Raw genomic sequence first — 27,533 nt, 5'->3', positions numbered from 1 at the left:
CACCCCAGAGGGGCCCCGTCCCAGCACCGGGGGAGGGGTCCCCGTATAACCGGCCCCCGCCCCACCCCAGAGGGGCCCCGTCCCAGCACGGGGGGAGGGGTCCCTGTATAACCGGCCCCCGCCCCACCCCAGAGGGGCCCCGTCCCAGCACGGGGGGAGGGGTCCCTGTATAACCGCCCCCGCCCCACCCCAGAGGGGCCGCATCCCAGCGCCGGGGGAGGGGTCCCTGGACTCTGGCCCTCGGGAATCGCGGATCCTGGACTCGGCCACGCGTTGCTTCCAGAGACACTTGAGGGGCCCCGAGCAGCCCGGCCTGCGCTCTCCGGCCGTGGGGGGCCCACTTTGAATCTTCCCTCCCCAGCGCCCCCCTGGTGGCAGATGAGCTGGGAGTCTCAGCCCCCTCTCTGGGCTGGACAGGCTGGGGGCCTGAATTACCTCCCTGCCCCAGGGGTCAGCCCAGCGGCCTCCTCACTGACCCACCCAGCCGGCTTTACCCCGGAATGGTCCCTTTCAATTCAGCCCGGGGAGGGGGCTGCGAGCCAGGACTCCTGGGTTCTATTTTGGCTCTGGGAGGGGAGTGGAGGCTAATGGTTACAGCAGGGGGTCTGGGAGCCGGACTCCTGGGTCCTCTCTTGCTGGGGGGCCCTGCTGCTGACTGTGACACCCCTGCCCCCCACAGGGCGACGTAGGGCTGGCCATGGGGAAACTCTACGGCAACGACTTCAGCCAGACGACCATCTCCCGCTTCGAGGCCCTGAACCTCAGCTTCAAGAACATGTGCAAGCTGAAGCCGCTGCTGGAGAAGTGGCTCAATGATGCCGGTGAGGGGGGGACAGCTGGGACCTCTGAGAGGGAGGCCTGGGGACCTGGGGGGCCCAGCTGGTCGTGACTGGGACTTTGTGGATGGGCAACACAGAGGGGGGTATCAGGCTTTGGTCTGGGGGGCTCCTGGGGTTGGGGTCCATCTGTGTGCTGGGTGTCTATGGGCTTTGGGGCCCGGGGGCGGGGCTGGGAGCCAGGACTCCTGGGTTCTCATCTGACCCACTGCAATTCCCTTGTCTTCTGACCCCGAGTCACTTCTAGGGGGCGGGGGAGGGGTTCCTGAACTAGTGTCTGTGGGGTGTCCCCAGCACTAGGGAGCGTGAGGGGTTAACCCCCCCCCCCCGCACTGTCAACCCCAGTGACTGGCCAGGCCACCAGGAAGACGAATAGGGCAGCAATGAGCCGCAGCCAGGCCGAGATGAATGGGCCGGGGGGGGGGGTAGAACAGAGGCCCCATCGCCCCCATGCACCAGGTCCATTAACAGGGCAGCTTAAACTCCCATCCGTCAGCCGGGCCCCGCGGCACCCAACGATGGATGGGAAACCAAGGAGCTGGAACCCGGCCACCAAAGGGCCATCGCTCTGTGGGCCCAGACAGCGGGAGTGAGTCACACGGGGACTGTGCTGGGGCCAGGACTCCTGGGTTCTCTCTGGGCTCTGGGAGGAGAGTGGGGTCTAGTGGTTAGAGCGGGGGGGCTGGGAGCCAGGATTCCTGGGTTCTCTCTGGGCTCTGGGAGGAGAGTGGGGTCTAGTGGTTAGAGCGGGGGGGGGGGCTGGGAGCCAGGACTCCTGGGTTCTCTCCCAGGATCGGGGTGTTTCTGCCAACAGGCCAGTCAATGAGTGGCAGAGACAGGGAGCGGCTGGGCTGAACTCAACCCTGAACTTTCCAACTCTACTCGGCCCCTCCCCCCCCTTTGTGTCACTCACCCGCAGTTCCGGCTAGCCCAGCCCTGCCCCCCCAGCCCTGCCGGTGCCCCTCACTCCCGACCCGCAACCCCCGCTAGCCCAGCCCTGCCCCCGCAGCCCTGCCGGTGCCCCTCACTCCCGACCCGCAGCCCCTGCTAGCCCAGCCCTGCCCCCGCAGCTCTGCCGGTGCCCCTCACTCCCGACCCGCAACCCCCGCTAGCCCAGGCTGCCCCCCCAGCCCTGCCGGTGCCCCTCACTCCCGACCCGCAGCCCCTGCTAGCCCAGCCCTGCCCCCCCAGCTCTGCCGGTGCCCCTCACTCCCAACCCGCAACCCCTGCCAGCCCAGCCCTGGCCCCCCTGCTCTGCTTGTGCCCCTCACTCCCAACCCGCAACCCCTGCTAGCCCAGCCCTGGCCCCCCTGCTCTGCTTGTGCCCCTCACTCCCGACCCGCAGCCTCCTGCCAGCCCAGCCCTGCTGACACCCCTTGAGGCAGATCCCTCTATTTTTCTCTCTTGTTTTTAAAGGCTCCCCCCTGCCTCCCCCAGAGCGTTATGACTTCATCTTCCGCGCAGGCTGGAGGCAGCGGGAAATAAATCTTCATAAAGCCGGGGTTGTGATTAATCCCTGGGCCAAGGCTGGGGAGCGGGACCTTTCCCATTAGTGGCTAATAGGAAGATGGAGAGGGCCTGTCGCTGGCAGTGGCCGCCCGTCATTTGTTCCACTTTGCAGCCCATTTGGCGGCGGGACTGCGCGGCACTCCATCAAAAATATTTTCAGAGTTAATTTCCGACCCTTAATCTGCCTGATTCTTATTTTGTATCGAATGGCAGAATCGATTTTCGTAGCGACTAAATTAAATAAGGGCTGTTTTCATGCATGGGGGAGCCCGGGGGGGAGATGGGGGCGTGGGGCTAGAGAGCTGGATGGATGGATGGATAATGAAGGGTCCATGGCCGGGGGAAGGGCATGAAAGTGCTGGATGGGGTTGTGGGTGCTATGGGGCGGATGAGGGCGGTGTGGGGCTGCTATGGAGTTGGGGGTGGGGAGGATGGTTATGAGGATGGAGCTATGGGGGGGCCATGGGGAGGATGGGTCCCTCTTCCCAGCCCTTCTGCATCACACCTCCCGCTAGGTGGGGGGCCCAGAGGGTTTCCCCTCCTCACCCCTGCCCCACTGGATCCCTGGGGGGGTGGGATTTCTGACCCCGCCCCCCAGAGCTGCCTTTTTCTCTCTCCTCCATTTATCTCATTTTGTGTTACTGACAATTTGACACAAACATCACCAGGAATCGGGGGTCCCCTGCAGCCCCTGGCTATGGGGGGAATGGGTTTGCGCCGCCCGGCCCAGCCCTCACCCAGGAGTCCTGGCTTCCAGGCCCCCTCTAACCACCTGGCCCCACCCCCCTCCCAGAGCCTGGGAGAGAACCCAGGCGTCCGGCCATCTCCCTCTCACCAGGGAGCTCCTCCCACACCTGATTCAGCCCAACCCACTGGGGGGAGATTCCTGGGCTCACAGCACCACCCAGCGGAGAGCAGGGGAAATGCCGGTGCCCCTCACTCCCGACCTGCAGCCCCCCCAGCCCGCCGTGCTGAGCCACTTACAGTAATAGGAACAGCCCCCCCGCCCCCCTTTCAGGTCCAAAGTCTGACCCTGACGGGGTGGAGCCGCGGAGCCAAATATTTACCCACGCTCTCCGTTGCCTGGCAACCGGTGAGCGTCTTCCCCTCCCCCCGCAGGTCCAACTCCCAGCCCCCCCGCTGCTGAGGTCCCCCCCATACCACCATGGGCTCCCAGCCCCCGCTCTAGCCACCAGACCCCACTGCCCTCCCCGAGCCAGGGAGAGAACCCAGGAGTCCTGGCTCCCAGCCGCGCCCCCTGTCACGGAGTGGGGGGGGTCCGGGGCCTGCACCCCCTTCCTGGGATCCACTGAGACTCTCAGCCAGCCAGGAAAGCGGAAGGTTTATTGGACAACAGGAACACAGTCCAAAACAGAGCTTGTGGGTACCCCCAGGACCCCTCAATCACGTCCTTCTGGGGGGCAGGGAGCTTAGACCCCAGCCCTGGGGTTCCCTGTGTTCCTCCACCCAGCCCCAAACTGAAACCGAAACCCCCCCCCCCCCCAGCAGGATCCCTCCTGCAGCCTTTGACCAGTTTCCCGGGCAGGGGTGTCACCTCCCCCTCCCCCTCCCCCTCCCCCTCCCAGCTCCGGTTACCGGCTCTCAGGTCTCCCCTCCCCAGGGAAACTCCCCTGCCACATTCCCAGGTCAACACCCCCCCTCCCTGCTGCGTCACACCAGGTCTAACCCTCTACACCCCACTCCCCTCCCAGAGCTGGGAGAGAACCCAGGAGTCCTGGCTCCCAGCCCCGCCCCCCCCCCCCCAGCTCTAACCCTCTACACCCCACTCTCCTCGAGAGAACCCAGGTGTCCTGGCTCCCAGCCCCCACCCCTGCTCTAACCCTCTACACCCCACTCCCCTTCCAGAGCTGGGAGAGAACCCAGGAGTCCTGGCTCCCAGCCCCGCCCCCTCCAGCTCTAACCCTCTACACCCCACTCTCCTCGAGAGAACCCAGGAGTCCTGGCTCCCAGCCCCCACCCCTGCTCTAACCCTCTACACCCCACTCCCCTTCCAGAGCTGGGAGAGAACCCAGGAGTCCTGGCTCCCAGCCCCGCCCCCCCCAGCTCTAACCCTCTACACCCCACTCTCCTCGAGAGAACCCAGGAGTCCTGGCTCCCAGCCCCCACCCCTGCTCTAACCCTCTACACCCCACTCCCCTCCCAGAGCTGGGAAAGAACCCAGGAGTCCTGGCTCCCAGCCCCGCCCCCCCCCAGCTCTAACCCTCTACACCCCACTCTCCTCGAGAGAACCCAGGAGTCCTGGCTCCCAGCCCCCACCCCTGCTCTAACCCTCTACACCCCACTCCCCTCCCAGAGCTGGGAAAGAACCCAGGAGTCCTGGCTCCCAGCCCCGCCCCCCCCCCAGCTCTAACCCTCTACACCCCACTCTCCTCGAGAGAACCCAGGAGTCCTGGCTCCCAGCCCCCACCCCTGCTCTAACCCTCTACACCCCACTCCCCTCCCAGAGCTGGGAAAGAACCCAGGAGTCCTGGCTCCCAGCCCCGCCCCCCCAGCTCTAACCCTCTACACCCCACTCTCCTCGAGAGAACCCAGGAGTCCTGGCTCCCAGCCCCGCCCCCCCCCAGCTCTAACCCTCTACACCCCACTCCCCTTCCAGAGCTGGGAGAGAACCCAGGAGTCCTGGCTCCCAGCCCCCCGGCTCCAACCCTCTACGCCCCACTCCCCTCCTAGTATCTGGGACATCTCACAGAACTCCCTACCCTGGGCCCCAGCCATTGTCCAAACTTCCTCCCCAGCCCCCCCCCCCCAGGGATACGAGGGACCCGCCCAGCCCCCCCCCCCCCAGGGATACGAGGGACCCGCCCAGCCCCACCTGCACCCTTCAAATTTCACAGCTCCAGGAACTGCTGCAGTTGTTCTGCCACCAGCAAACACCAGGTAAGGAGGCTGCTGGCACCTGGCCCAGCCCAGCCCCAGGGGCTGCCAAGGGCCCCAGCTCAGCTTCAGTCTCCTAGCAGAGGGCTGGGGATCAGGAGTGAGGGGCACTAGCAAATCTGGGGAAAACCCAGGGCTGGGGGGGCAGCAGGTCGGGAGTGAGGGGCACCGGCAGAGCTGGGGGGGCAGGGCCGGCCTAGCAGGGGGCTGCGGGTTGGGAGTGAGGGGCACCGGCAGAGCTGGGGGGGCAGGGCCGGCCTAGCAGGGGGCTGCAGGTCGGGAGTGAGGGGCACCGGCAGAGCTGGGGGGGCAGGGCTGGCCTAGCAGGGGGCTGCAGGTCGGGAGTGAGGGGCACCGGCAGAGCTGGGGGGGCAGGGCCGGCCTAGCAGGGGGCTGCGGGTTGGGAGTGAGGGGCACCGGCAGAGCTGGGGGGGCAGGGCCGGCCTAGCAGGGGGCTGCGGGTTGGGAGTGAGGGGCACCGGCAGAGCTGGGGGGGCAGGGCTGGCCTAGCAGGGGGCTGCAGGTCGGGAGTGAGGGGCACCGGCAGAGCTGGGGGGGCAGGGCCGGCCTAGCAGGGGGCTGCGGGTCGGGAGTGAGGGGCACCGGCAGAGCTGGGGGGGCAGGGCCGGCCTAGCAGGGGGCAGCGGGTCGGGAGTGAGGGGCACTGGCAGAGCTGGGGGGGTGGGGCAGGGCCGGCCTAGCAGGGGCTGCAGGTCGGGAGTGAGGGGCACTGGCAGAGCTGGGGGGGTGGGGCAGGGCCGGCCTAGCAGGAGGCAGCGGGTCGGGAGTGAGGGGCACCGGCAGAGCTGGGGGGGCAGGGCCGGCCTAGCAGGGGGCTGCGGGTTGGGAGTGAGGGGCACCGGCAGAGCTGGGGGGGCAGGGCCGGCCTAGCAGGGGGCTGCAGGTCGGGAGTGAGGGGCACCGGCAGAGCTGTGGGGGGCAGGGCCGGCCTAGCAGGGGGCTGCGGGTTGGGAGTGAGGGGCACCAGCAGAGCTGTGGGGGGCAGGGCCGGCCTAGCAGGGGGCTGCGGGTTGGGAGTGAGGGGCACCAGCAGAGCTGGGCAGGGGTCTCTTGGGGCAGGGCCTGAGGACTCTGGGACATTCGCCTGCTTTTCAGTTTCGGCCGCAGCCTCGGGTTTCTGTCTCCGTTTGATTCCTTAGCTCAGCTGCCTGAACCCCACATCATGGCCTGGCAAGAGCACAACCCCTGTTCATCCGGTGCCCCTCACTCCCGACCCGCAGCCCCCGCTCCCCCAGCCCTGGGCTCCCCTCCCCCAAATTGCAGTAAAGATCCTCCAGTTCATTGTTTGTTTGCCCCAGGGTGTGACCTCCCCACACGCCCCCACACCTCCGTCACCGCCGGGCGTTTCCCCCCTGCCCAGACTTGCCGGGGGGGGGCCCTGGGGGCTGGAGAATCGCCAAGAGCTGAATCAGGAGCTGGGCTGCTCAGGGGAGTGCCAGGGGGGTGGGGTTCAGCCCCTTGTCCCCAGCTCCACAATCTGTCCCTGCCCTGGCCGGTGTCCCCTCAGCCCCCCGTGTTCCCCTCTTCCCCGGGGCTCTCCCTGGCTCAGGCAGCTGGGGCTCGGTTGGCTGCACCCCTTAGGTGACTGGGGAGGGTTTGGGGGGTCCAGTCCGGGCTGACACCCCCGTGTGCCCCCAGGCTGCACCATGGCCTATCAGGCGGAGACCGTGCAGCCCGGCCGGGTGCAAACCAGCTACTCCTATGGCAGCTCCAGCGCCTGGAGCTCCGGGACGTGCGACTGCTTCGCAGACATGGGCGTGTGTGAGTGGAGGGGGGCCCAGCGGGGTTGGGGGGGATGTCGGGGGAGGGGGGTTCCCGGGGGGGCTGTGGGGAGGCTGGGGGGGTTCTGAGGTGGAGATGTCGGGGGAGGGGTTCCCAGTGGGGGTTATGGGGAGACGCGGGGGTCCCAGTTTTTAGCTCTGTAATCCCCCCCCACAGGTCTCTGCGGTACCTTTGTGCCCTGCATCCTGGCCTCCCAGGTGTCCCAGGACTTCGGCGAGTCCTGCCTCCTGCCCTGCCTGCCAGGCACCCTGCTGGCCCTGCGCACAGGGGTACGGGAACGGTACCACATCGAGGTGAGGCCGGGGGGGACCGGGGGGCAGTTTCCAACCAGAGCCGGGTTTCTCCACCCCAGCGCGCTCCCCCTCAAGCTAAGTGTGGCCTCTCCAGCCAACACCCCAGCCCTGCCCTGCAGGGGCCCAGCCCCCACCTGCCCCCTCCCCACTCGGCCAGCGGCACTGACCTGGTGAGGAGTAAAACCTCCTGCCCCGGATGGAGCCAGCCTGGGCACGTCTGCCCATGGCCCAGCCGTTGCTAGCTGAACAATGCCAATGCTGGGGACGTGGGGCTGAGCCCTGTGTGCTCAGGCTGGTAACCGAAGAGGGAAACTGAGTCACACGTAAGCGGCAGGAAAGATCAACGCTGTCGCTCCCCCGTGTTGGTGCAGAGCTGGACAAATTCCAACTCGAAAGAAGGTGAAAATTCCTCCCCAGGTGGGGAACCAGCCACTGGGACAACTCCCACGGGGCTGGGCTGGGTTCTCCGGTGCTGGGGCGGGGGGCGGAGGGGGGGTTGGCTGGTTTTCCCAATGCTAGGATTTCTTTTCCCACTTTTCACCCCCCCCCGTCCCCCGTGGCGAGGTCCGTGACCAGGGCCTGTGTGAGGCCGGGCGCTGCCTGCCGGGCGGTAGTTGGTGACGTTCATAACGACTTCATGCCAACGCCCGGCTCTTCCAGGCACGTCTGGCTTATAGCCTATAAATCTGTGCCCAGAGGGGCCCGCCTGCCCCGCTAACCCCTCTCTCCCCACAGGGCAGTATCTGCGACGACTGGCTCGTCATGGCCTGCTGTGGGCCCTGCGGCCTTTGCCAGCTGTCCCGGGAGCTGTCGCACCGGAGATGATGGGCCAGGGGACCCCCGGCTCCGGCTAGAGGGCTCTGAACTGTCGCTGCAGCTGGAAGAAAATCTCTTGCCCCCCTTCCCCTGCCTGGGGAGGAGTACAGGGACGGTGGAGGAGCCCCTGCCCCCACCCCCAAACCCCCTCAATAAATAACCTCCCAAACTCTTTGCAGTAGCCGGTGTTTATTAGTGGGGCCCCACATGCCGCATCCTCGGGGGCGGCGGGAGGATGTGGCTGGGGGGGGAATGAAAAATATTAGATAAATAGGCATATGGGGCAGAGATAACTGCAGTGCACTACATGGGGAGAGTTAAGGGTACGGGCGTGCACACACCGAGGGGGGAGTTAAGGGTACAGGCACTGATGAGCTGCCAAAATCTTAACATCGGGTTCCCTCCTCACCCCCCGAGGGGGTCGTTGCCCACCCTTGCCCCCAGGGCCTCCTGCCCCATCCAACCTCCCTGCGTTCCTTGACACCCCCCCTGGACCCCTGCCCCATCCACCCCCCTCCCCTGTCCCATGACTGCCCCCAGAACCGGACAGGAGGGTCTCGTGGGCCACCGTAGTGGGTGCCCACCCTGCCCCTAAGAGCCAGAGGGACCTGCTGGGGGGCGGGGTGGGGACTCCTGGCGGTGCTTACGTGGGGCAGCTCCCAGGAAGCATCCGGCAGGTCCCTCTGGCTCCTAGGGGCGGGGGAGCATAGCTGGGGGGGAGCTGGGGGAGCGGCCGCTCCCCCCACTGATCACATCAAAAGTGGTGCCTTAGGCGCTGACTCCCTGGGCGCTCTGGGGCTGGAGCCCCCAGCGGCAGCTCCCCGCCCGGCCCCAGCTCACCTCCGCTCGGCCTCCTCCCCTGAACACGCCGCCCGCTCTGCTTCTCCGCCCCCCCCCGCTTCCCGCGAATCAGCTCTTCGGCGGGAAGCCGGGGGGGGCGGGGGGGCTGAGAAACAGGTGGCGGCTTCGCGCTCAGGCCGAGGGAGGAGGAGGGGAGCTGGGGCGGGCGGTTCCCCTGCGGGCCCCCCCCGGGTTACGTGCTGCAGTGTGGGTGGCCCGCCCCCCCCCGCCCCCCCCGCTCCAGGTCAGAAGCAGAGCGGGCGGGGCAGGGCAGGAGGGGGAGGGGGAGCGGAGGTGAGCTGGGGGTGGGGCGGGGAGCTGGCGGTGGGGGCTCTGTACCCACCAAATTTTCCCCGTGGGGGCTCCAGGGCTGGAGCACCCGTGGAGCCGGTGCCCAAGGCGCCACTTTGGGTGGTTAAATTTAGAAGCTCTCACAGGACAACCGGTTCTAAAAGGGCTTCTACATTTAACAACCGGTTGGGGCTTCAGCTCACCACTGAGTACAGGTGAATGCAGATGGGGGGGGAGTTAAGGGTACAGGCACACAAAACAGGGGGCAGTTAAGGGTACAGGTGCACGCACAGGGGAGAGTTAAGGGTACAGGTGCACCCTGGGGAAGTGAGTTAAGGGTACAGATGCACACACACAGGAAGGGGGCAAGTTAAGGGTACAGGCACACACACTGGGGGGAGGTGAGGGGACGTGCACAGACACAGGAAGTTAAGGGTACAGGCACACACAGATTGGGGGGAGAGTTAAGGGTAGAAGCACACACATGCACTGGGCAGCAAGTTACGGGTACAAGTGCACACACGCCTGGGGCTCGCTAAGGGGGAAGCCGCGCCCTCACAGACGGTGCTGCAGGTTTTTGCCGGGCAATGGGCACATCTGGATTTTTTAAGGGCCGCCAAGGTCCCAGGTGCGAAGCCGCTGTCGGTGGGCTGGGGCCGTAGGACGTGCCATGGACCCTGGGACTTGTTCGTGGCCCCTCCTGCTGCAGCCAGACCCTTATGGGGGGCAATTAAGTGGTGACATTACTATAGATGGGGTGCAGGGGGGCCTCACGCTGGCTGCTCTAATGGTCCCTTCTGGTCTTCTCTATGGGAGGAGGCAGAGGGGTGGGGGGTCTCTGCCCCCTGCTCCTGTACAGCTTGGGCAGACACATGTGGCCCCAGGGGCCACCCCCATTTTGGTGGGGGCGGGGCGGCTACGCAGGGGGCTGTCCAGGGAAGCAGGAGCCAGATGCAGGTTCTGCACCCCCACACCGTGAGGCAGGGAATGGGGGGCGGGGGCCAGCTGTGGGGGTCCAGGCTGCTGGCCTCTCCCCCCATCCACCTGCAGCTTGGCAGGGAAAGTCCAGAGCTAGCTGTCACAACGGTGCCCGTTTATTTGCATACATGCAAATGAGGCCATTAAATAATTTGCATAAGAGCCGTTCCAATAAAGGAAGGGGTTGACACCCCCCCACTCCGAAGCCCTCTAACCTCCCTCCTGCCCCCCATCACTGCGCCCCATCGCCCCGTGCGGGGGGGGCGCTCTGAGCCCCCCATGGCCGCCCCAGGCCCCATAGCTCGTCCCCGAGACCACGCCCCGATTCGCCCCAGCATAGGCCTGGGGGGGCCGACACCCCCACACCCCACGGGCTCGGTGGGGGGGGAGCTGGACTCCACCTCCCACAAGCCTTTGCTGCCCGGACTCCATTTCCCGGCATGCACCGCTCCCCGCCCCAACGTTCCGCTTTGCCCCCCCCGCCCCCCCCGCCCCGGTTGCCACGTCGCGGGGCGCCGGCCGCGCGGGACCAGGGCAGGTGAGGGCAGCCGTCGCCATGGCAACCCGGGATGCAGCAGTCCCGCCTCCCCCCTGCATCCTCCCCCCGCCCGGGCCCCCGGGGGCGGCGGCGGCGGCGGGGGGGGGTCCGGCGCCTGGTCTCACGTCCTGCCCCCCCTCTCTCCGCAGCCCCCGGGCGCCGAGCACCATGGCCGGGAAAGCCGGCTCGGAGCATCCCTTCACCCCGCCCGCCGAGCGCGAGGCTGCGGGACCCCCCGGCACCAAGTAGGGAGCTGCGACCGCCCCAGCGCGGTGATGGGGGCGCCGGGGGGCGGGGGTGGGGGCTCAGTAGGGGGCGACGTGGGGCGGGGCTGGGGGCTCAGTAGGGGGCGCCGTGGGGCGGGGAGCGGGGCTGGGGGCTCAGTAGGGGGCGCCGTGGGGCGGGGGGCGGGGCTGGGGGCTCAGTAGGGGGCGCCGTGGGGCGGGGGGCGGGGCTGGGGGCTCAGTAGGGGCGCCGTGGGGCGGGGGGCGGGGGTGGGGGCTCAGTAGGGGGCGCCGTGGGGCGGGGGGCGGGGCTGGGGGCTCAGTAGGGGCGCCGTGGGGCGGGGCTGGGGGCTCAGTAGGGGGCGCCGTGGGGCGGGGGGCGGGGCTGGCGGCTCAGTAGGGGGCGCCGTGGGGCGGGGGGCGGGGCTGGGGGCTCAGTAGGGGGCGCCGTGGGGCGGGGAGCGGGGGTGGGGGCTCAGTAGGGGGCACCGTGGGGCGGGGAGCGGGGCTGGGGGCTCAGTAGGGGGCGCCGTGGGGCAGGGGGCGGGGCTGGGGGCTCAGTAGGGGGCGCCGTTGGGTGGGGAGCGGGGGTGGGGGCTCAGTAGGGGGCGCCGTGGGGTGGGGAGCGGGGCTGGGGGCTCAGTAGGGGGTGCCGTGGGGCGGGGCTGGGGGCTCAGTAGGGGGCGCCGTGGGGCGGGGGGCGGGGGTGGGGGCTCAGTAGGGGGCGCCGTGGGGCGGGGGGCGGGGCTGGGGGCTCAGTAGGGGCGCCGTGGGGCGGGGGGCGGGGGTGGGGGCTCAGTAGGGGGCACCGTGGGGCGGGGGGCGGGGCTGGGGGCTCAGTAGGGGCGCCGTGGGGCGGGGCTGGGGGCTCAGTAGGGGGCGCCGTGGGGCGGGGGGCGGGGCTGGCGGCTCAGTAGGGGGCGCCGTGGGGCGGGGGGCGGGGCTGGGGGCTCAGTAGGGGGCGCCGTGGGGCGGGGAGCGGGGGTGGGGGCTCAGTAGGGGGCACCGTGGGGCGGGGAGCGGGGCTGGGGGCTCAGTAGGGGGCGCCGTGGGGCGGGGGGCGGGGCTGGGGGCTCAGTAGGGGGCGCCGTGGGGCGGGGAGCAGGGGTGGGGGCTCAGTAGGGGGCGCCGTGGGGTGGGGAGCGGGGCTGGGGGCTCAGTAGGGGGTGCCGTGGGGCGGGGCTGGGGGCTCAGTAGGGGCGCCGTCGGGCGGGGAGCGGGGCTGGGGGCTCAGTAGGGGCGCCGTGGGGCGTGGGGTGGGGCTGGGGGCTCAGTAGGGGGCGCCGTGGGGCGGGGAGCGGGGCTGGGGGCTCAGTAGGGGCGCCGTGGGGCGGGGAGCGGGGCTGGGGGCTCAGTAGGGGCGCCGTGGGGCGGGGAGCGGGGCTGGGGGCTCAGTAGGGGCGCCGTGGGGCGGGGAGCGGGGCTGGGGGCTCAGTAGGGGCACCGTGGGGCGGGGAGCGGGGCTGGGGGCTCAGTAGGGGGCGCCGTGGGGCGTGGGGCGGGGCTGGCGGCTCAGTAGGGGGCCCCATGGGGGGCGCTCTGACTCTCAGGGGCCCCGTCTCTCCCCCCGGCCCCAGGATCTCCATCCCGGCCCTGCTGCCCCAGGGCCCCGCCAAGAAGTGGCTGGAGCAGCGTCGGGCCGCCCTGCGCCCCTGGGCCACCTTCGCGGACCAGCGCCGGTTCGGGAAGCCCCGGAACGTGGGGGAGGTCTGCCAGCGCCTGGCGCGGAACGTGGAGTATTTCCAGAGCAACTACGTCCTCGTCTTCCTGGGCCTCGTCCTCTACTGCCTGTGAGCCGGGGGCAGGGGGCAGTGGACGGGGGCGGCGGGGGGCAGGGCAGGTGGACCAGGGCCCGGGGCAGGGGGGCAGTGGAGGGTGGACCAGGGGCAGGGGGCAGTGGACGGGGGTGGCGGGGGGCAGGGCAGGTGGACCAGGGCCCGGGGCAGGGGGACAGTGGAGGGTGGACCAGGGGCAGGGGGGCAGTGGACGGGGGCGGCGGGGGGCAGGGCAGGTGGACCAGGGCCCGGGGCAGGGGGGCAGTGGAGGGTGGACCAGGGGCAGGGGGGCAGTGGATGGGGTGCAGGGGGGCGGGGCAGGTGGATCAGGGCCCAGGGGCGCTGGTGGAAGGGGGCCGGGGGGGGCCCTGGAATCGGCTGGTTCTGGAAGGCTGCCGGGGGGGCTGAGCCTGGGGGCGGGGGGCCTCTCGGATGGGCAGGCAGGAGCTGGGGAGGTCTGTACATGACAGTGATGGGGGGGGTGAAACGAGGGAACATGGGTAAGCCAGGGGGGACAGCGTCTGGAGGCTATGGCCCCCCCAACCCTCTGCCCTTCCCCCCCAGGATCACCTCCCCCCTGCTCCTCGTGGCGCTGGCTGTCTTCTTCGGGGCCTGTTACCTCATCTACCTGCGAACCCAGCAGTCCCGCCTGGTGCTGTTCGGTGAGTGGGGGCCCGGGCCCACCCCTCTGGGGGCGCCAGCTGCCATCCGGCCCCAGGGTGGGGGGCTGGCTTGCGGGGGCCCGGGCCCACCCCTCTGGGGGCGCCAGCTGCCATCCGGCCCCAGGGTGGGGGGCTGGCTTGCGGGGGCCCGGGCCCACCCCTCTGGGGGCGCCAGCTGCCATCCGGCCCCAGGGTGGGGGGCTGGCTTGCGGGGGCCCGGGCCCACCCCTCTGGGGGCGCCGGCTGCCATCCGGCCCCAGGGTGGGGGGCTGGCTTGCGGGGGCCCGGGCCCACCCCTCTGGGGGCGCCGGCTGCCATCCGGCCCCAGGGTGGGGGGCTGGCTTGCGGGGTCTCAGAGCCCGTCCCCTCCAGGGGGCTCCGGCTCCCATCCGGCCCCAGGGTGGGGGGCTGCCTTGGGGGGACTGTCTGGGCTCCCCCTCAGCCCCCCTTTCTCTCTCTCCCCCCCAGGCCGGGAGCTCAGCACGGCTCACCAGTACGGCCTGGCTGGGGGCGTCTCCTTCCCCTTCTTCTGGCTGGCGGGGGCCGGATCTGCCGTCTTCTGGGTGCTGGGTGAGTGACCCCCTCCCCCCTTCCCAGCCCCCATCAGCTGCTGCCTGTGGAGGCTTGTCAGGGGGGCGTTTGGGGCACAGACCCTGCAGAAAGAGCTCAGTGTGGGGGAGGGGAGACACCCCCCGTGGGCTGTTCCTCTCCAGGCAGTCGGGGGGTCAGTGGGGGAGGTTTGGGGGGCAGATTGACTGGGGTGCGGGGTGCAGCAGAGGGAGGGGGATTGAGGGGCAGCTGGGGGGGAGGAGGGGGGGTTGGGGGCACTGGGGAGGGCTGGTGGCAGAGGGCTATGGAACTGGGGTGCAGAGCGGGAGGGGCTGAGGAGCTGAGATGCAACAGCAGGAGGAGAGGGGCTGGAAATCTGGGCCATATATGGGGTGCAGTGGGGGAGGGGAGGCAGAGCTGGGGGCAGCTGGGGTCTATGGGGGGCAGCGGGGGAGGGCAGGCGGAGCTGGGGGTCTATGGCGGGCAGTGGGGGGACGGTGTCGCTGTCTCTCTGATACCCCCGTCTCTCTGTCGCCCCCGGCAGGTGCCACCCTGGTGGTGATCGGCTCCCACGCTGCCTTCCATGAGCTGGAGTCAGGGGAGGCTGACGAGCTGCAGATGGAGCCCGTGTGATGGGGGTTCTGGGGCCCCCTTGCCAGCCCCTCTTCTGGCAGCACCTGCTGGGGTTCTGGGGCCCCCTTGCCAGTCCCCCTTCTGGCAGCACCCCCTGGGGGGGCAGGGACCCGCCAGATCATGGTCACTCTTTGCTGCCATTTCTACCAACCTCTCAGACATCCCCGCTCCCCGGATCCCCCCACTTCTCCCTTTCTGGGCTCCCCTCTTCTGGAGTTCCCCAGCCCCCAAAGTCCCCCACTGTAGGGGTCCTGCTCCGGACCAGGGTGTCGCTTTCACGGTCCCCCGTTTCCTCACACTGTCAATTTGACCCTGGGCTTCCCGCACTGCTGCCCGGGCTGGGGTCACCCCGCCCCCCATTTCACCCCCAGGAGTGACTCTGTGTCTGTGTCTTTCCCCATTAAAGGCAGTGTTGGGGAGTGGAGCTGGCTGCCATGTGGGGTTGGGAGTGCGCGGGGGGGGCAGCAAATGGGTCCCCCTGCGCCCGTCCAGTGCCCCCAAGAGACCTGTCCCTCCCTTGGCTTTGGGGCCCCGGCCCCTGTGGAAACCCCCTGAATTGTCTTCAGAGCCGCGTGCAAACCCTGGCGGGGGGCCGTGATGCCTCCTGGGGCGTGGCCTGGGGGCTGGGCAGGTGGGGCTGGGCCTGAGGGCAGCGGGAGTGAGGGGCTGGGGGCAGTCGGGGGCACAAGAGGTTCCCCAGGTCCAGTCTGGCCCATTGAACCACGGTGACCCCTTCATTCCCCAGCCGGGGGTGCCTGTTACCCTGCTCGGCCGGCCGCAAGGCCCCCCCACTACCCATGTGGGCCCCCGACCAGCCACATGCATTGCAGCCAGGGTGACCCCCACAGATTCACAGCCCCAGCCTTGTCCGCAGGAGCCGGTGCCTCGTGCTCATGGCGGAGCTGGGGGGACGTGGGGGGCCCCCGACGCAACCCTCAGGCAGCCTGAGCGCACGATGCAGCCAGGGGCCAGACCTGTGGGTGACCAGGTGATCCCCAGGCCAGAGGGCCCGCAGGGGGGTCCTGACGTGGGAGGAGCCGTTCCAAGCTCAGGGACCGGCAGAGAGGGAGTCGCGGAAATGCGGAGAGGGAGCGTCGGTCTTTGTCCGGTGGTTTCGGTGGCGGGATTCGAGCTGTGACGGTCGCTGGCGTCGTTCGCGGAGCCGAGCGCGGGGGTCTCGGGGGGAGGAAATGCCGTCGCTCCAGGCCCCCTGCAGTCAGACGGCGCTTGGGACGCTTCCGGGCGAGAGGCTGTCGGTTACCCTGGAGAAGCCGGGGATTAATCTGAGACTGGGAAGGTGGGTAAGGAACTGGAGACAACAACGGGTCGCACTGAAAGGGGAACGGCCAGGCTGGAGGCAGGCAACTGGCGAAGCTCCTCAGGGATCCCTCTGGGACCAACCTTATTTCGCGTTTTCATTACTGACCTTGGCCCAAAGTGTGGGAATGGGCTAATCAAATTTGCAGATGGCAGAGAGTGGGGAGGCATTGGCGGTGCGGGGGAGGATCGGAGTATTGCACAAGATGAGCTGGACAACCTTGTAAACTGGAGTAACGGAAAGAGGATGAGATTGAACAGGGAAAAGTCCTGCATTTAGGCCTGTATTTAGGACGAACAACAAGAATGTTTTGCTCTAAGCTGGGGCCGTGTCAGTTGGAGGGCCGAGGAGGAGAAACACCTGGGTGTGTCGCTGATCGCAGGCTGACTCTGAGCTGTGAGTGTGATGCGGCCGTGAAAAGGGCTAATGCCATCGTGGGGTGCACCAGGCGCAGGATTTCCAGTGGGGACAGGGAGGTGTTCGTACGAGGCCCTGGGGAGACTCATCTGGAACAGTGGGTGCGGTGCTGGGCTCCCGTGTGTAAGGAAGATGAATTCAAGCTGGGACGGGCAGAGAAGGGCCACTAGGATGATCCCAGGACTGGAAAACCGACCTTGAGAGGAGACGCGAAGAGCTCGGCTGGTTTAGCCTGACCAGCCGCAGGCTGCGGGGAGCTCGGCTCGCTCTCTGTAGATGCATCGGAGGGATGAACGCCACGAGGGGAGAGGACAAAGGGATATAAACTGGCCAACGAGTTTAGGCCTGGGCTGAGGGAAGGTTCGACCCGTCGGAGGAGGGACGTTCTGGAGCAGTGGGGAAAAAACCCCGAACTGGCTTCGGGACAGAGCGTGACGAGCTGATGGCGGGGCTGGCGTGTGGCCCATCAGCGGCTCCTGGAGCAAAGCTCCCCAAGGGCTGGGGATGGACGCGAGCTGGGGAGGGCTCTGCATTACCCCAGCGAATCCTTTCCCCCGTGGCCAGCTGGTGGGTCTCGCCCACACGCTCAGGGTCCAACTGGTCACCAAGCTTGGGGCTGGGAAGGAATTCTGCCCCGGAGAGATGGCAGAGACCCCGGCGGGTTTTCACCTTCCTCTGCACTGGGGCCCGGGTCACGGGCAGCTTTAAACTCGTGTCCATGGGGAAGCGTCCGTCACCTGAGTCTGTAACCCGGCGGTTGGGGCCGTCCGTGACTCCGCCGCAGGTCGGGGTCCGGTGCCGCAGGTCGGGGTCCGGTGCCGGAGGTCGGGGTCCGGTGCCGGAGGGGGGGTGCCAGGGGTCAGACGAGATGGGCGTCTCTGAGTGGCAATTGTAACCCAACCCAGGGTCCCCGGAGTGACGTGCCCAGGCCTGCCAGGACGGGTTCGCGTGCCGCTGGCCGGGCTCCGCTTCAGTTCATTTTCTCTCTACAGAGAGGCGTGAGCCCCCGGCTCCGCTCAGAGATTTCTAAGTCATCTGCCAAAACCCAAGAGTTTCCAGGTGCCTGAGCAGCCGCTGGAATCGTGGTTAAAGTTCTGCCCCCCCCCCCATGAAATGGCCCCGCTGTCAGGGCAGGCAGGGAATCACCCCCCCCCACGCGTGGCCCCCTTGCCGTGACTAGAGCCACCCCTGCAGTACACCTCTGGGTGCCCCCAGCCAGCCCCAGAAAGTCTGTCCAAGGGGAACGATCCTGCCCCAGCCTGGGTGTCCCTGCTGCAGCTCCCCCCCCCCCCGCGAGCCAGTCCGGGGGGCTAAGAGGGAAACACGGAGCCCTGCGGTAACCCCGGGGCGACGGATGCCAGCCATGAGGCCTGGGCCCCGGGGCAGATCAAGGAGTACCGGGCCAGCTGCTCCGCCGCGTGACCTGGTCTCCCTGCACGGGCCCGTACGTTTCACAGGCTTGTCCCCTTCCAGCCTGGGACCCCCTCCTGGGCTCCCACCCCCGGGCTCTCTGGGCTCCGTAGGGCCCCTGGGAGGAACCCCCCGTGCAACAGCCCTTCTTGGGGGTCCACTTTCTCTCTCGGGGTTTAAGCCCTGCACCCCACCACCTCCTGGGACCGCACCTCCAAGCCCCCAGCAGCCTGGCTCTGCCGGGGCCCCCTCAGAGTCCCCTCGCTCTGGGCCCCCGGGGCTCCCACCCCCAGAGGGTGCAGTGCCCCCCCCCCCGATCTCTAGCTGCAGGGACTCCCAGTCAGCGTCACTCAGGAGGGTTATTGAAGGTCTGGACCCAGCCCGGGCAGTTCTCGGGGCCCTGGGGCCTGGCCAGTCTCAGCTCCAGCCAGCTCCCCATGGGCTGCGGCTGCTCCTTGTCTCCAGCCCAGCCCCCTAAATCCCCTCCCCCACCAGCCCCTCCGCTGTCCTTTGTCTTCGGTCCCAGATAAACAGGTCACTGGGCCTCTCTCCTCCGTCCTTTGTTCCCCTCTGGCAGCCCATTGTGTCCTTCCCCAGCCAGAACCGGCTGGCTCCCAAGCTGGGCTGGGCCTCCCCGTCACCAATTGCTGGGTCCCCCATCTCCAGGCCGGTGTCCGGGGTCCCGGCTGCTAGGCAAAGTCACACCTGGTCCCCTGCAACAACAACCCCACCCCACCCCCACGTTACCTGCACAGCTGTGACGAAGTGGGACTGTTCTTAATGTCTCCTCTGAACAGTGTGGGGGTGCCTCAGTTTCCCCTAGGCAGTTCTTAAGTATGTAGGTGGTGGGGTAAGGGTATATGATCGTTGCAGAGCCCTGGAGGGCAGGTGTGTGCAGGAGTCTGGACACAGAGAATGGCCGACACCCTGTTTCCTGGCCACTGATGGCCTGGGCCCTTCCCCCCTGCAAGGTGAGAGCTAAAGGGTTGGAGAACAAAGGAATCCGGTGACCTCCTGGCCCGGGAAAGGGACAAAGCCCAGAGGAGGTGGGGCTGGAGGGAGTTTCAGTTTGGGGCTGGCTGGGGATGAGGAGTGAAGGGCAGACGGGGTTGTCTGGCTCCCTGCCCCCCAAAATGGACCCAGCTGAGGGGTCCTGTTCTCTGCACCTACAAGCTCTGTGTTAGACCATGTTCCTGTCTCCTAATAAACCTTCTGTGTTACTGGCTGGCTGAGAGTCCCGTCTGACTGCGGAGTTGGGGGGCAGGACCCTCTGGCTTCCCCAGGACCCCGCCTGAGCGGACTCGCTGTGGGAAGCGCACGGAGGGGGCAGGGGAGGCTGAATGCTCCGAGGTCAGACCCAGGAAGGTGGAGCCGGGTGAGCTGTGTGTCCTGCAGACAGGCTGCTCCCAGAGAGGAGACTTCTCCAGAGTCCTGCTGGGCTTCGTGGGGAGCAGTTCCAGAGCATCACCCGGGGACGCTGTGACAACAGCACACAGGGAAACTGAGGCACGCACAGCATTCATGCAAAATACTAAGAAATGCCCCCACTTCGTCACACCCTGCAGTTCAGTTCCTTGAGTGGTGTCAATGGCCAGGGCAGAGCCGAAGGGGGAGCGAGGTAAAGTGGATGCTTCGACTGGGCTGCAGGTGCCAGGCCGTGGCTTGTGGCCCTGCAAGTTGAACTGTCCCTCTGATGAAGTGAGCAGTTCCCGTTCGCGCCATCCCATGGCTGCCTGGCTGGGGGCCCACGTGTGTCGCTGCAGGACTGGTTGGGACCTGCCTTGCTAAGGCTGGAAGGAGTCACCGCAACGTTACGCAGCAGACGCTTATAACCTCACCTAGACAGACTTTGCCAGGGCAGTGATGTTCAGCAGGGCGACGGAGCTAGGAGGATTGACCTGCGGATGGTGCGGGGGAGTTTTACCGGCACTGGCTGCGTTGGTACTGGACGTTGGTGGGATCTCAGGGGGGCTTCGCTGGAGGGACGATACCTGAGCCTGTCACCTGAGCCCGGGAGGGGGCTGGGGCCAGGTGACACCTTCTGCCCTGGGAAACTGGACAAAGGCTGGAGGAGACAGAGACTGTGGCTGGGGGAGGTCGCTGGAGGGGGTTTCAGCTTGGAGCTGGCTGGGGAAATGGAGAAAGGCCCAGCACTGGGGTCTGGGCTCCCCACTCCCCAAGATGGACCTGACTGAGGGGTCCTGTTGTCTGTACCTACACGCTCTGTTTTGGGCTGTGTTCCTGTCGTCTAATAAACCTTCTGTTTTACTGGCTGGCGGAGAGTCACGGTGAATCCCAGGAAGAGGGGTGCAGGGCGCCGACTCCCCCACGCTCCGTGACAACTGGTGGCAGCGGTGGGATGTACTGACCCCGCGGATGGCGCTTCCTGCAGTAAGTGACTGGGGAGCAGTAAAACGAAGGGGGATTGACGAGGACCAGGCGTGCTGATGGCTCAGAGAGGAGCAGTTTCGGGGGGCGGTTAACCCCTGGGAGTGTGTGACCAGCAAGAAGGACTGTGCAGTAATGGGGTCCCCCTGGGGACTGTGGTGAGCAGTCTCAGGGGCGGAGGAGTCTGCGGCTTGGCCCTGGGAGAGAGAAGGACTGTTGCAGGAACGGGGCGCCCCTGGTGAGCGGTTCCAGGGGCGGAGAAGTTTGAGAGAGGTGGTGACCTGGAGAAGGGCTGGCACACGAGGGGTTCTTCCTGGAAACCGTGGGGAGCTGAGAGCGCACAGGCCTGCGAGTCCACAGCCACTTGGGACAGCAGGAAGATGTATAACCATCACCTTATGAGGGACCTGGTCGGCCATGCAGGCAGAGGGGCCTGCGCGTAGGGAGGTCCACCAAAGAACAGCTGATTGCCCAGCTGGAGGAGGAGGATCCCTGGGAGGAGCTGGTCCCTGTCTGTCCTGGCTGGGATGCCAAGGGCACTCCGAGGCCCCTCCTCCCTATGCCTGGGGAGGGGCTGGAAGGAGCCCAGTGAATACCAGGGGGCACCGTGACCCCCACAGCCAGCTGGGGATCCTCACAGCGGAGAGTGACGGGGGACCCAGGACTGCAAGGAGCTTTGATAAGTGCCTCCTGGCCCAGCGGAAGGAGGGGGAGGACATAGATAGCTTCCTGACGGCCTTTGAGAATGCCTGTGAGATGCACAGGGTTGACCCTGCAGACAGGCTCCAGTTTCTCACCCCCTTACTGGACCCCAAAGCCGTGGAGGTGTACAGCCGGATGACAGGGCCGGAGGCAGGGGACTATGAACTGTTCAAACAGGGCCCGCTCTGCGAGTTTGGGCCGACTCTGTGATGTACCGGAGAAGGTTCCGGAGTCAGCGTAAAACCCCTGAGGTCACGTATCTGGACTGATCCTCCGCATGGAGGATTACGTCCACAAGTGGGTGAATGGGGCCCAGATGAAGGAGGACCTGGTTAAACTGATCGTACTGGAGCAACTGTATGAACAGTGTCCACCCGACCTGAGGCTGTGACTGGGGACAAAAAGCCAGAGAACCCCAGACTCCATGACAAGCAGATTACAAGTTTTCAAATGACAGGTTTCAGAGTAACAGCCGTGTTAGTCTGTATTCGCAAAAAGAAAAGGAGGACTTGTGGCCCCTTAGAGACTAACCAATTTATTAGAGCATAAGCTTTCGTGAGCTACAGCTCACTTCATCGGATGCATACCGTGGAAAATACAGAAGATCTTTTTACACACACAAAGCATGAAAAAATGGGTGTTTATCACTACAAAAGGTTTTCTCTCTCCCCACCCCACTGCTGGTAATAGCTTATCTAAAGTGATCACTCTCCTTACAATGTGTATGATAATCAAGGGGGGCCATTTCCAGCACAAATCCAGCGTTTAACAAGAACGTCGGGGGGGGGGGGGGGAGAAAAAAACAGGGGGAAACAGGCTACCTTGCATAATGACTTAGCCACTCCCAGTCTCTATTCAAGCCTAAGTTAATTGTATCCAATTTGCAAATGAATTCCAATTCAGCAGTCTCTCGCTGGAGTCTGGATTTGAAGTTTTTTTGTTGTAATATCACAACTTTCATGTCTGTAATTGCGTCACCAGAGAGATTGAAGTGTTCTCCGACTGGTTTATGAATGTTATAATTCTTGACATCTGATTTGTGTCCATTTATTCTTTTACGTAGAGACTGTCCAGTTTGACCAATGTACATGGCAGAGGGGCATTGCTGGCACATGATGGCATAGATCACATTGGTGGATGTGCAGGTGAACGAGCCTCTGATCGTGTGGCTGATGTTATTAGGCCCTGTGATGGTGTCCCCTGAATAGATATGTGGGCACAGTTGGCAACGGGCTTTGTTGCAAGGATAGGTTCCTGGGTTAGTGGTTCTGTTGTGTGGTATGTGGTTGTTGGTGAGTATTTGCTTCAGGATGGGGGCTGTCTGTAGGCAAGGACTGGCCTGTCTCCCAAGATCTGTGAGAGTGATGGGTCGTCCTTCAGGATAGGTTGTAGATCCCTGATGATGCGTTGGAGAGGTTTTCGTTGGGGGCTGAAGGTGACGGCTAGTGGCGTTCTGTTATTTTCTTTGTTGGGCCTGTCCTGTAGGAGGTGACTTCTGGGAACTCTTCTGGCTCTGTCAATCTGTTTCTTCACTTCAGCAGGTGGGTATTGTAGTTGTAAGAATGCTTGATAGAGATCTTGTAGGTGTTTGTCTCTGAGGGCTTGGAGCAAATGCGGTTGTATCGCAGAGCTTGGCTGTAGACGATGGATCGTGTGGTGTGGTCTGGATGAAAGCTGAAGGCATGTAGGTAGGAATAGCGGTCAGTAGGTTTCCGGTATAGGGTGGTGTTATGTGACCCACTGTAGTGTCCAGGAAGTGGATCTCTTGTGTGGACTGGACCAGGCTGAGGTTGGTGGTGGGATGGAAATTGTTGAAATCATGGTGGAATTCCTCAAGGGCTTCTTTTCCATGGGGCCAGATGATGAAGATGTCATCAATATAGCGCAAGTAGAGTAGGGGCGTTAGGGGACAAGAGCTGAGGAAGCGTTGTTCTAAATCAGCCATAAAAATTGTGGATGGGCTATCACCAGCAGGAGAGTGAAATTGTGTGGGGGGGTGGAGGGTGAGAAAACCTGAATTTGTGCTGGAAATGGCCCACCTGATGATCACTTTAGATAAGCTATTACCAGCAGGACAGTGGGGTGGGAGGAGGTATTGGTTCATATTCTCTGTGTGTATATAAAGTCTGCTGCAGTTTCCACGGTATGCATCCGATGAAGTGAGCTGTAGCTCACGAAAGCTCATGCTCAAATAAATTGGTTAGTCTCTAAGGTGCCACAAGTCCTCCTTTTCTTTTTGCGAATACAGACTAACACGGCTGTTACTCTGAAACCCATAAAAATGTTGGCATTCTGTGGGGCCATGCGGGGACCCATAGCAGTGCCGCTGATCTGAAGGTATACATTGTCCCCAAATGTGAAGTAGTTATGGGTAAGGACAAAGTCACAAAGTTCAGCCACCAGGTTAGCCGTGACATTATCGGAGATAGTGTTCCTGACGGCTTGTAGTCCATCTTTGTGTGGAATGTTGGTGTAGAGGGCTTCTACATCCATAGTGGCCAGGATGGTGTTATCAGGAAGATCACCGATGGATTGAAGTTTCCTCAGGAAGTCAGTGGTGTCTCGAAGATAGCTGGGAGTGCTGGTAGCGTAGGGCCTGAGGAGGGAGTCTACATAGCCAGACAATCCTGCTGTCAGGGTGCCAATGCCTGAGATGATGGGGCGCCCAGGATTTCCAGGTTTATGGATCTTGGGTAGTAGATAGAATATCCCAGGTCGGGGTTCCAGGGGTGTGTCTGTGCGGATTTGATCTTGTGCTTTTTCAGGGAGTTTCTTGAGCAAATGCTGTAGTTTCTTTTGGTAACTCTCAGTGGGATCAGAGGGTAATGGCTTGTAGAAACTCGTGTTGGAGAGCTGCCGAGCAGCCTCTTGTTCATATTCCGACCTATTCATGATGACGACAGCACCTCCTTTGTCAGCCTTTTGGATTATGATGTCAGAGTTGTTCCTGAGGCTGTGGATGGCATTTCGTTCCGCATGGCTGAGGTTATGGGGCAAGTGATGCTGCTTTTCCACAATTTCAGCCCGTGCCCGTCGGCGGAAGCACTCTATGTAGAAGTCCAGTCTGCTGTTTCGACCTTCAGGAGGAGTCCACCTAGAATCCTTCTTTTTGTAATGTTGGTAGGGGGGCCTCTGTGGATTAGTATGTTGTTCAGAGGTGTGTTGGAAATATTCCTTGAGTCGGAGACGTCGAAAATAGGATTCCAGGTCCCCACAGAACTGTATCGTGTTCGTGGGGGTGGAGGGGCAGAAGGAGAGGCCCCGAGATAGGACAGCTGCTTCTGCTGGGCTGAGAGTATAGTTGGATAGATTAACAATAATGCTAGGTGGGTTAAGGGAACCATTGCTGTGGCCCCTTGTGGCATGCAGTAGTTTAGATAGTTTAGTGTCCTTTTTCTTTCGTAGAGAAGCAAAGTGTGCGTTGTAAATGGCTTGTCTAGTTTTTGTAAAGTCCAGCCACGAGGAAGTTTGTGTGGAAGGTTGGTTTTTTATGAGAGTATCCAGTTCTGAGAGCTCCTTCTTAACCTTTCCCTGTTTGCTGTAGAGGATGTTGATCAGGTGGTTCCGCAGTTTCTTTGAGAGCGTGCGGCACAAGCTGTCGGCACAATCTGTGTGGTGTGTAGATTGTAATGGATTTTTTACCTTCAGTCCTTTTGGTACGATGTCCATCTGTCTGCATTTGGAAAGGAAGATGATGTCTGTCTGTATCTGTACAAGTTTTTTCATGCAGTTGATAGATTTCCACTCCATACGGCTAAATGCAGGGCCTTGCATAATGACAGGTTTCAGAGTAACAGCCGTGCTAGTCTGTATCCGCAAAAAGAACAGGAGGACTCGTGGCACCTTAGAGACTAACCAATTTATCTGAGCTTTCGTGAGCTACAGCTCACGTCATCGGATGCATACTGTGGAATGATACGTCTGTCACGGACTCCGAGGTCGTGCCCACTCTTGGCCCCGTGCAGTCCGTGGGGGGAACCCCATTCAGCGTGACAGCCCTTCTTGGGGGTCCACCTTCTCCCAGGGGTCCAGCCCCTCCACCTCCTGGAGCCGCACCTCTCGGAGCCTTAGCATGCCTGTCTCTGCTGTGGGCCTGTCATGGAGTGTGGGGGAGTCAGCGCCCTGCCCCCCACTTCCTGCGATTCACCCAGACTCTCCGCTAGCCAGTAACACAGAAGGTTTATCAGACGACAGGAACAATCCCGAACAGAGCTTGTCGGTACAGGAAACAGGACCCCTCAGTCAGGTCCATCTTGGGGGTCAGGGAGCCCAGACCCCAGTTCTGGGCCTCCCCCCGTCTCCCCAGCCAGCTCCAAACTCAGACCCGCTCCAGCCGTCTCACCCAGCCCCCTCCCGCCCCCGGGCTCCTCCTCCAGCCTTTGTCCAGTTTCACCGGGCAGAAGGTGTCACCTGGACCCAACCCCGCTCCTGGGCTCAGGTGACAGGCTCAGGTATCGTCCCTCCAGTGAAGTCTCCCCCTGAGATCCCATCCCCCATGCAGACAGTCCCAGTAAAACTCCCTGCGACATCCCCAGGTCAATCCTCCCTGCTCCCTGCTGCATCACAGAGCCCCCTCAGGGAGTCCCCTCGCTCTGGAGGCCCGGGGCTCCTACTCCCAGAGGGAATAATACCCCCTGTTCTCTGAGCGACTCTCAGCCAGCGTAACTGTGATGAAGTGGGACGGTTCTTAATGTTTCCTCTGAATACTGTAGGAGTGCCTCAGTTTCCCCTAGGCAGTTCTTAAGTATCTAGGGGGTGGGATAAGGGGGTGTAATTGTTGCAGAGCAAAGGGCCAGGGTTGACACTCTGTCTCCTGGCAACTGATGGCCTGGGCCCTTCCCCCCTGCAAGGTGAGAGCTAAAGGGTTGGAGAACAAAGGAATCAGGTGATCTCCTGGCCCGGGAAAGGGACAAAGCCCAGAGGAGGACGGGCTGGAGGGGGAGGCAGTTTTAGGCTGGCTGGAGACATGGAGTGAAGGGCAGACGTGGTTGTCTGGCTCACTGCCCCCCAAAATGGACCCAGCTGAGGGGTCCCGTTCTCTGCACCTACAAGCTCTGTGTTAGACCATGTTCCTGTCGTCTAATAAACCTTCTGTTTTACTGGCTGGCTGAGAGTCCCGTCTGACTGCAGAGTTGGGGGGCAGGACCCTCTGGCCCCCCCAGGACCCCGCCTGAGCGGACTCGCTGTGGGAAGCGCACGGAGGGGCAGAGGAGGCTGAATCTCCGAGGTCAGACCCAGGAAGGGTGAAGCCGGGGGAGCTGTGTGTCCTGCAGACAGGCTGCTCCCAGAGAGGAGACTCCCCCAGAGTCCTGCCTGGCTTCGTGGGGAGCAGTTCCAGAGCATCGCCCGGGGACCCCAGGATAGTAACACAGGAGGGGTTAGTGAGCATCTGAACCCAGCACAGGAAACTCTCCGGCCTTAGCCTGGCCTCCCCCATCACAGCCCAGTCTCCGCTGCATCCAGGGGGGCTCTGCCTGCCCCCTCCCTCTAGCCCCGAACCCCCCTGCTTCCCTGCTGGGCATCTGCTATCACCGGCCCCAAGCCCCCCCTCTGTCCATTGTCTCCTCTCCCGGTAAACAGGTTGCCTGGGCCCCCTCTCCCCTCTTCTGTCCTCTGGCTGGACCCGGCTGCTCTGGTCACCGGGGTCCCCGCAGCCCCTTGTCCTCCCACTGGCCGAACTGGCTGTGACTCCCGAGCTGGACTCCGGGTCCCCAGGTCCCCAGGCGCTGGGGTCTCCATTCTCCAGGCCATTGGCCGGCGCCCCAAGTTCCCTCGCTGGCCCTGTGTCCCCACAAACTCCCTCTCCCCTCCCCTCGTTAAACCCGCAGCACCCAGGGAAACTGAGTCCCACCCCCTCTGCATGCAAACTGCTGGGAAAACAAGGAAAAAACGTGATAAATCCCCCACTTCATCATGACGTCACAAGGCAGATTTTGTACCAAATTTTCCACGGGCTTGTCAACGTGACAGCCCATTGTCGAGGAGCACGACAGCCCCAGCAGGGCGGGAGCCACCTCAGGTCCGTGGGGCTACACTGGGAAAGGCTGGTTTGGGGGCAGTGATTCGGGGCATTGCCGCAGCACCAAGCAGTCAGGGGGCAGAGCCCTGGCAGGACCCGGCCGCAGGTGCCAGGCTGGGGGCACCCCACGGCTGCTGCCCCCTCAAGCCATGTGCCAAGGGGTCCCTGCACCTCCCACTCTGCCTCTCCCCATGGCAGCAGGGGGCACCCAGCCCGTGGGCAGGAGCCAGAGGCCAGCCATGTGGCATAGGGATGGGGAGACGTGTGGGGTCCAGGCTGGGTCAAACCCCAACTTGACCCTCTCAGCTGGGCCCTGAATGTGGCCCCTGGCCGGGCTCCCCACACCCTGCACCTTTCCTGGGGGCCAGGCCCACGGGGGAGAGCCTGGAGCCGAGCCCCGAGCTGCCCCATTCGGAAGGGGGCCACGAACCCCACCTCCCCCTCAAGGGGGGACGCATCGCACTGGCCCAGGTCCGGGCACCTCCCACTGTGCGGTGGGGGGGTCCAATCCCCATGTATGAGAGATGGAGCGCGACCCCCAGCGAGGGGGCAGGGGGACCAGGGGGTCCGGTCAGCTCTGCTTTGGCCCTGCTGCCGGGCTCGGTGGGCCCCCAGCAGCCCCGGTCTCACTGGCAGA

At 64.6% G+C, this 27,533-nt stretch overlaps 2 protein-coding genes across 2 annotated transcripts; both read left to right on the top strand.

The window, feature by feature from the left end:
• The first annotated feature begins 527 nt into the window (after positions 1 to 527).
• On the top strand, positions 528 to 8,306 carry CNFN (cornifelin). Its single transcript, XM_073323216.1, has 4 exons — positions 528 to 821; positions 6,900 to 7,022; positions 7,200 to 7,336; positions 8,072 to 8,306. Exons 1-4 carry the CDS (start codon positions 698 to 700, stop codon positions 8,159 to 8,161), a joined length of 474 nt encoding a protein of 157 aa, XP_073179317.1. The 5' UTR covers positions 528 to 697; the 3' UTR covers positions 8,162 to 8,306.
• A 2,395-nt stretch (positions 8,307 to 10,701) lies between these two features.
• RABAC1 (Rab acceptor 1) lies at positions 10,702 to 15,066 on the top strand. Its single transcript, XM_073322998.1, has 6 exons — positions 10,702 to 10,799; positions 10,949 to 11,044; positions 12,601 to 12,813; positions 13,363 to 13,460; positions 13,929 to 14,030; positions 14,554 to 15,066. Exons 1-6 carry the CDS (start codon positions 10,702 to 10,704, stop codon positions 14,640 to 14,642), a joined length of 696 nt encoding a protein of 231 aa, XP_073179099.1. The 3' UTR covers positions 14,643 to 15,066.
• The last annotated feature ends 12,467 nt before the right edge of the window (positions 15,067 to 27,533 follow it).

This window comes from Lepidochelys kempii, chromosome 24 (genome assembly GCF_965140265.1).
Source record: "Lepidochelys kempii isolate rLepKem1 chromosome 24, rLepKem1.hap2, whole genome shotgun sequence".
Taxonomy (NCBI): domain Eukaryota; kingdom Metazoa; phylum Chordata; order Testudines; family Cheloniidae; genus Lepidochelys; species Lepidochelys kempii.
This window is presented reverse-complemented; position numbering and strand designations above follow the sequence as displayed.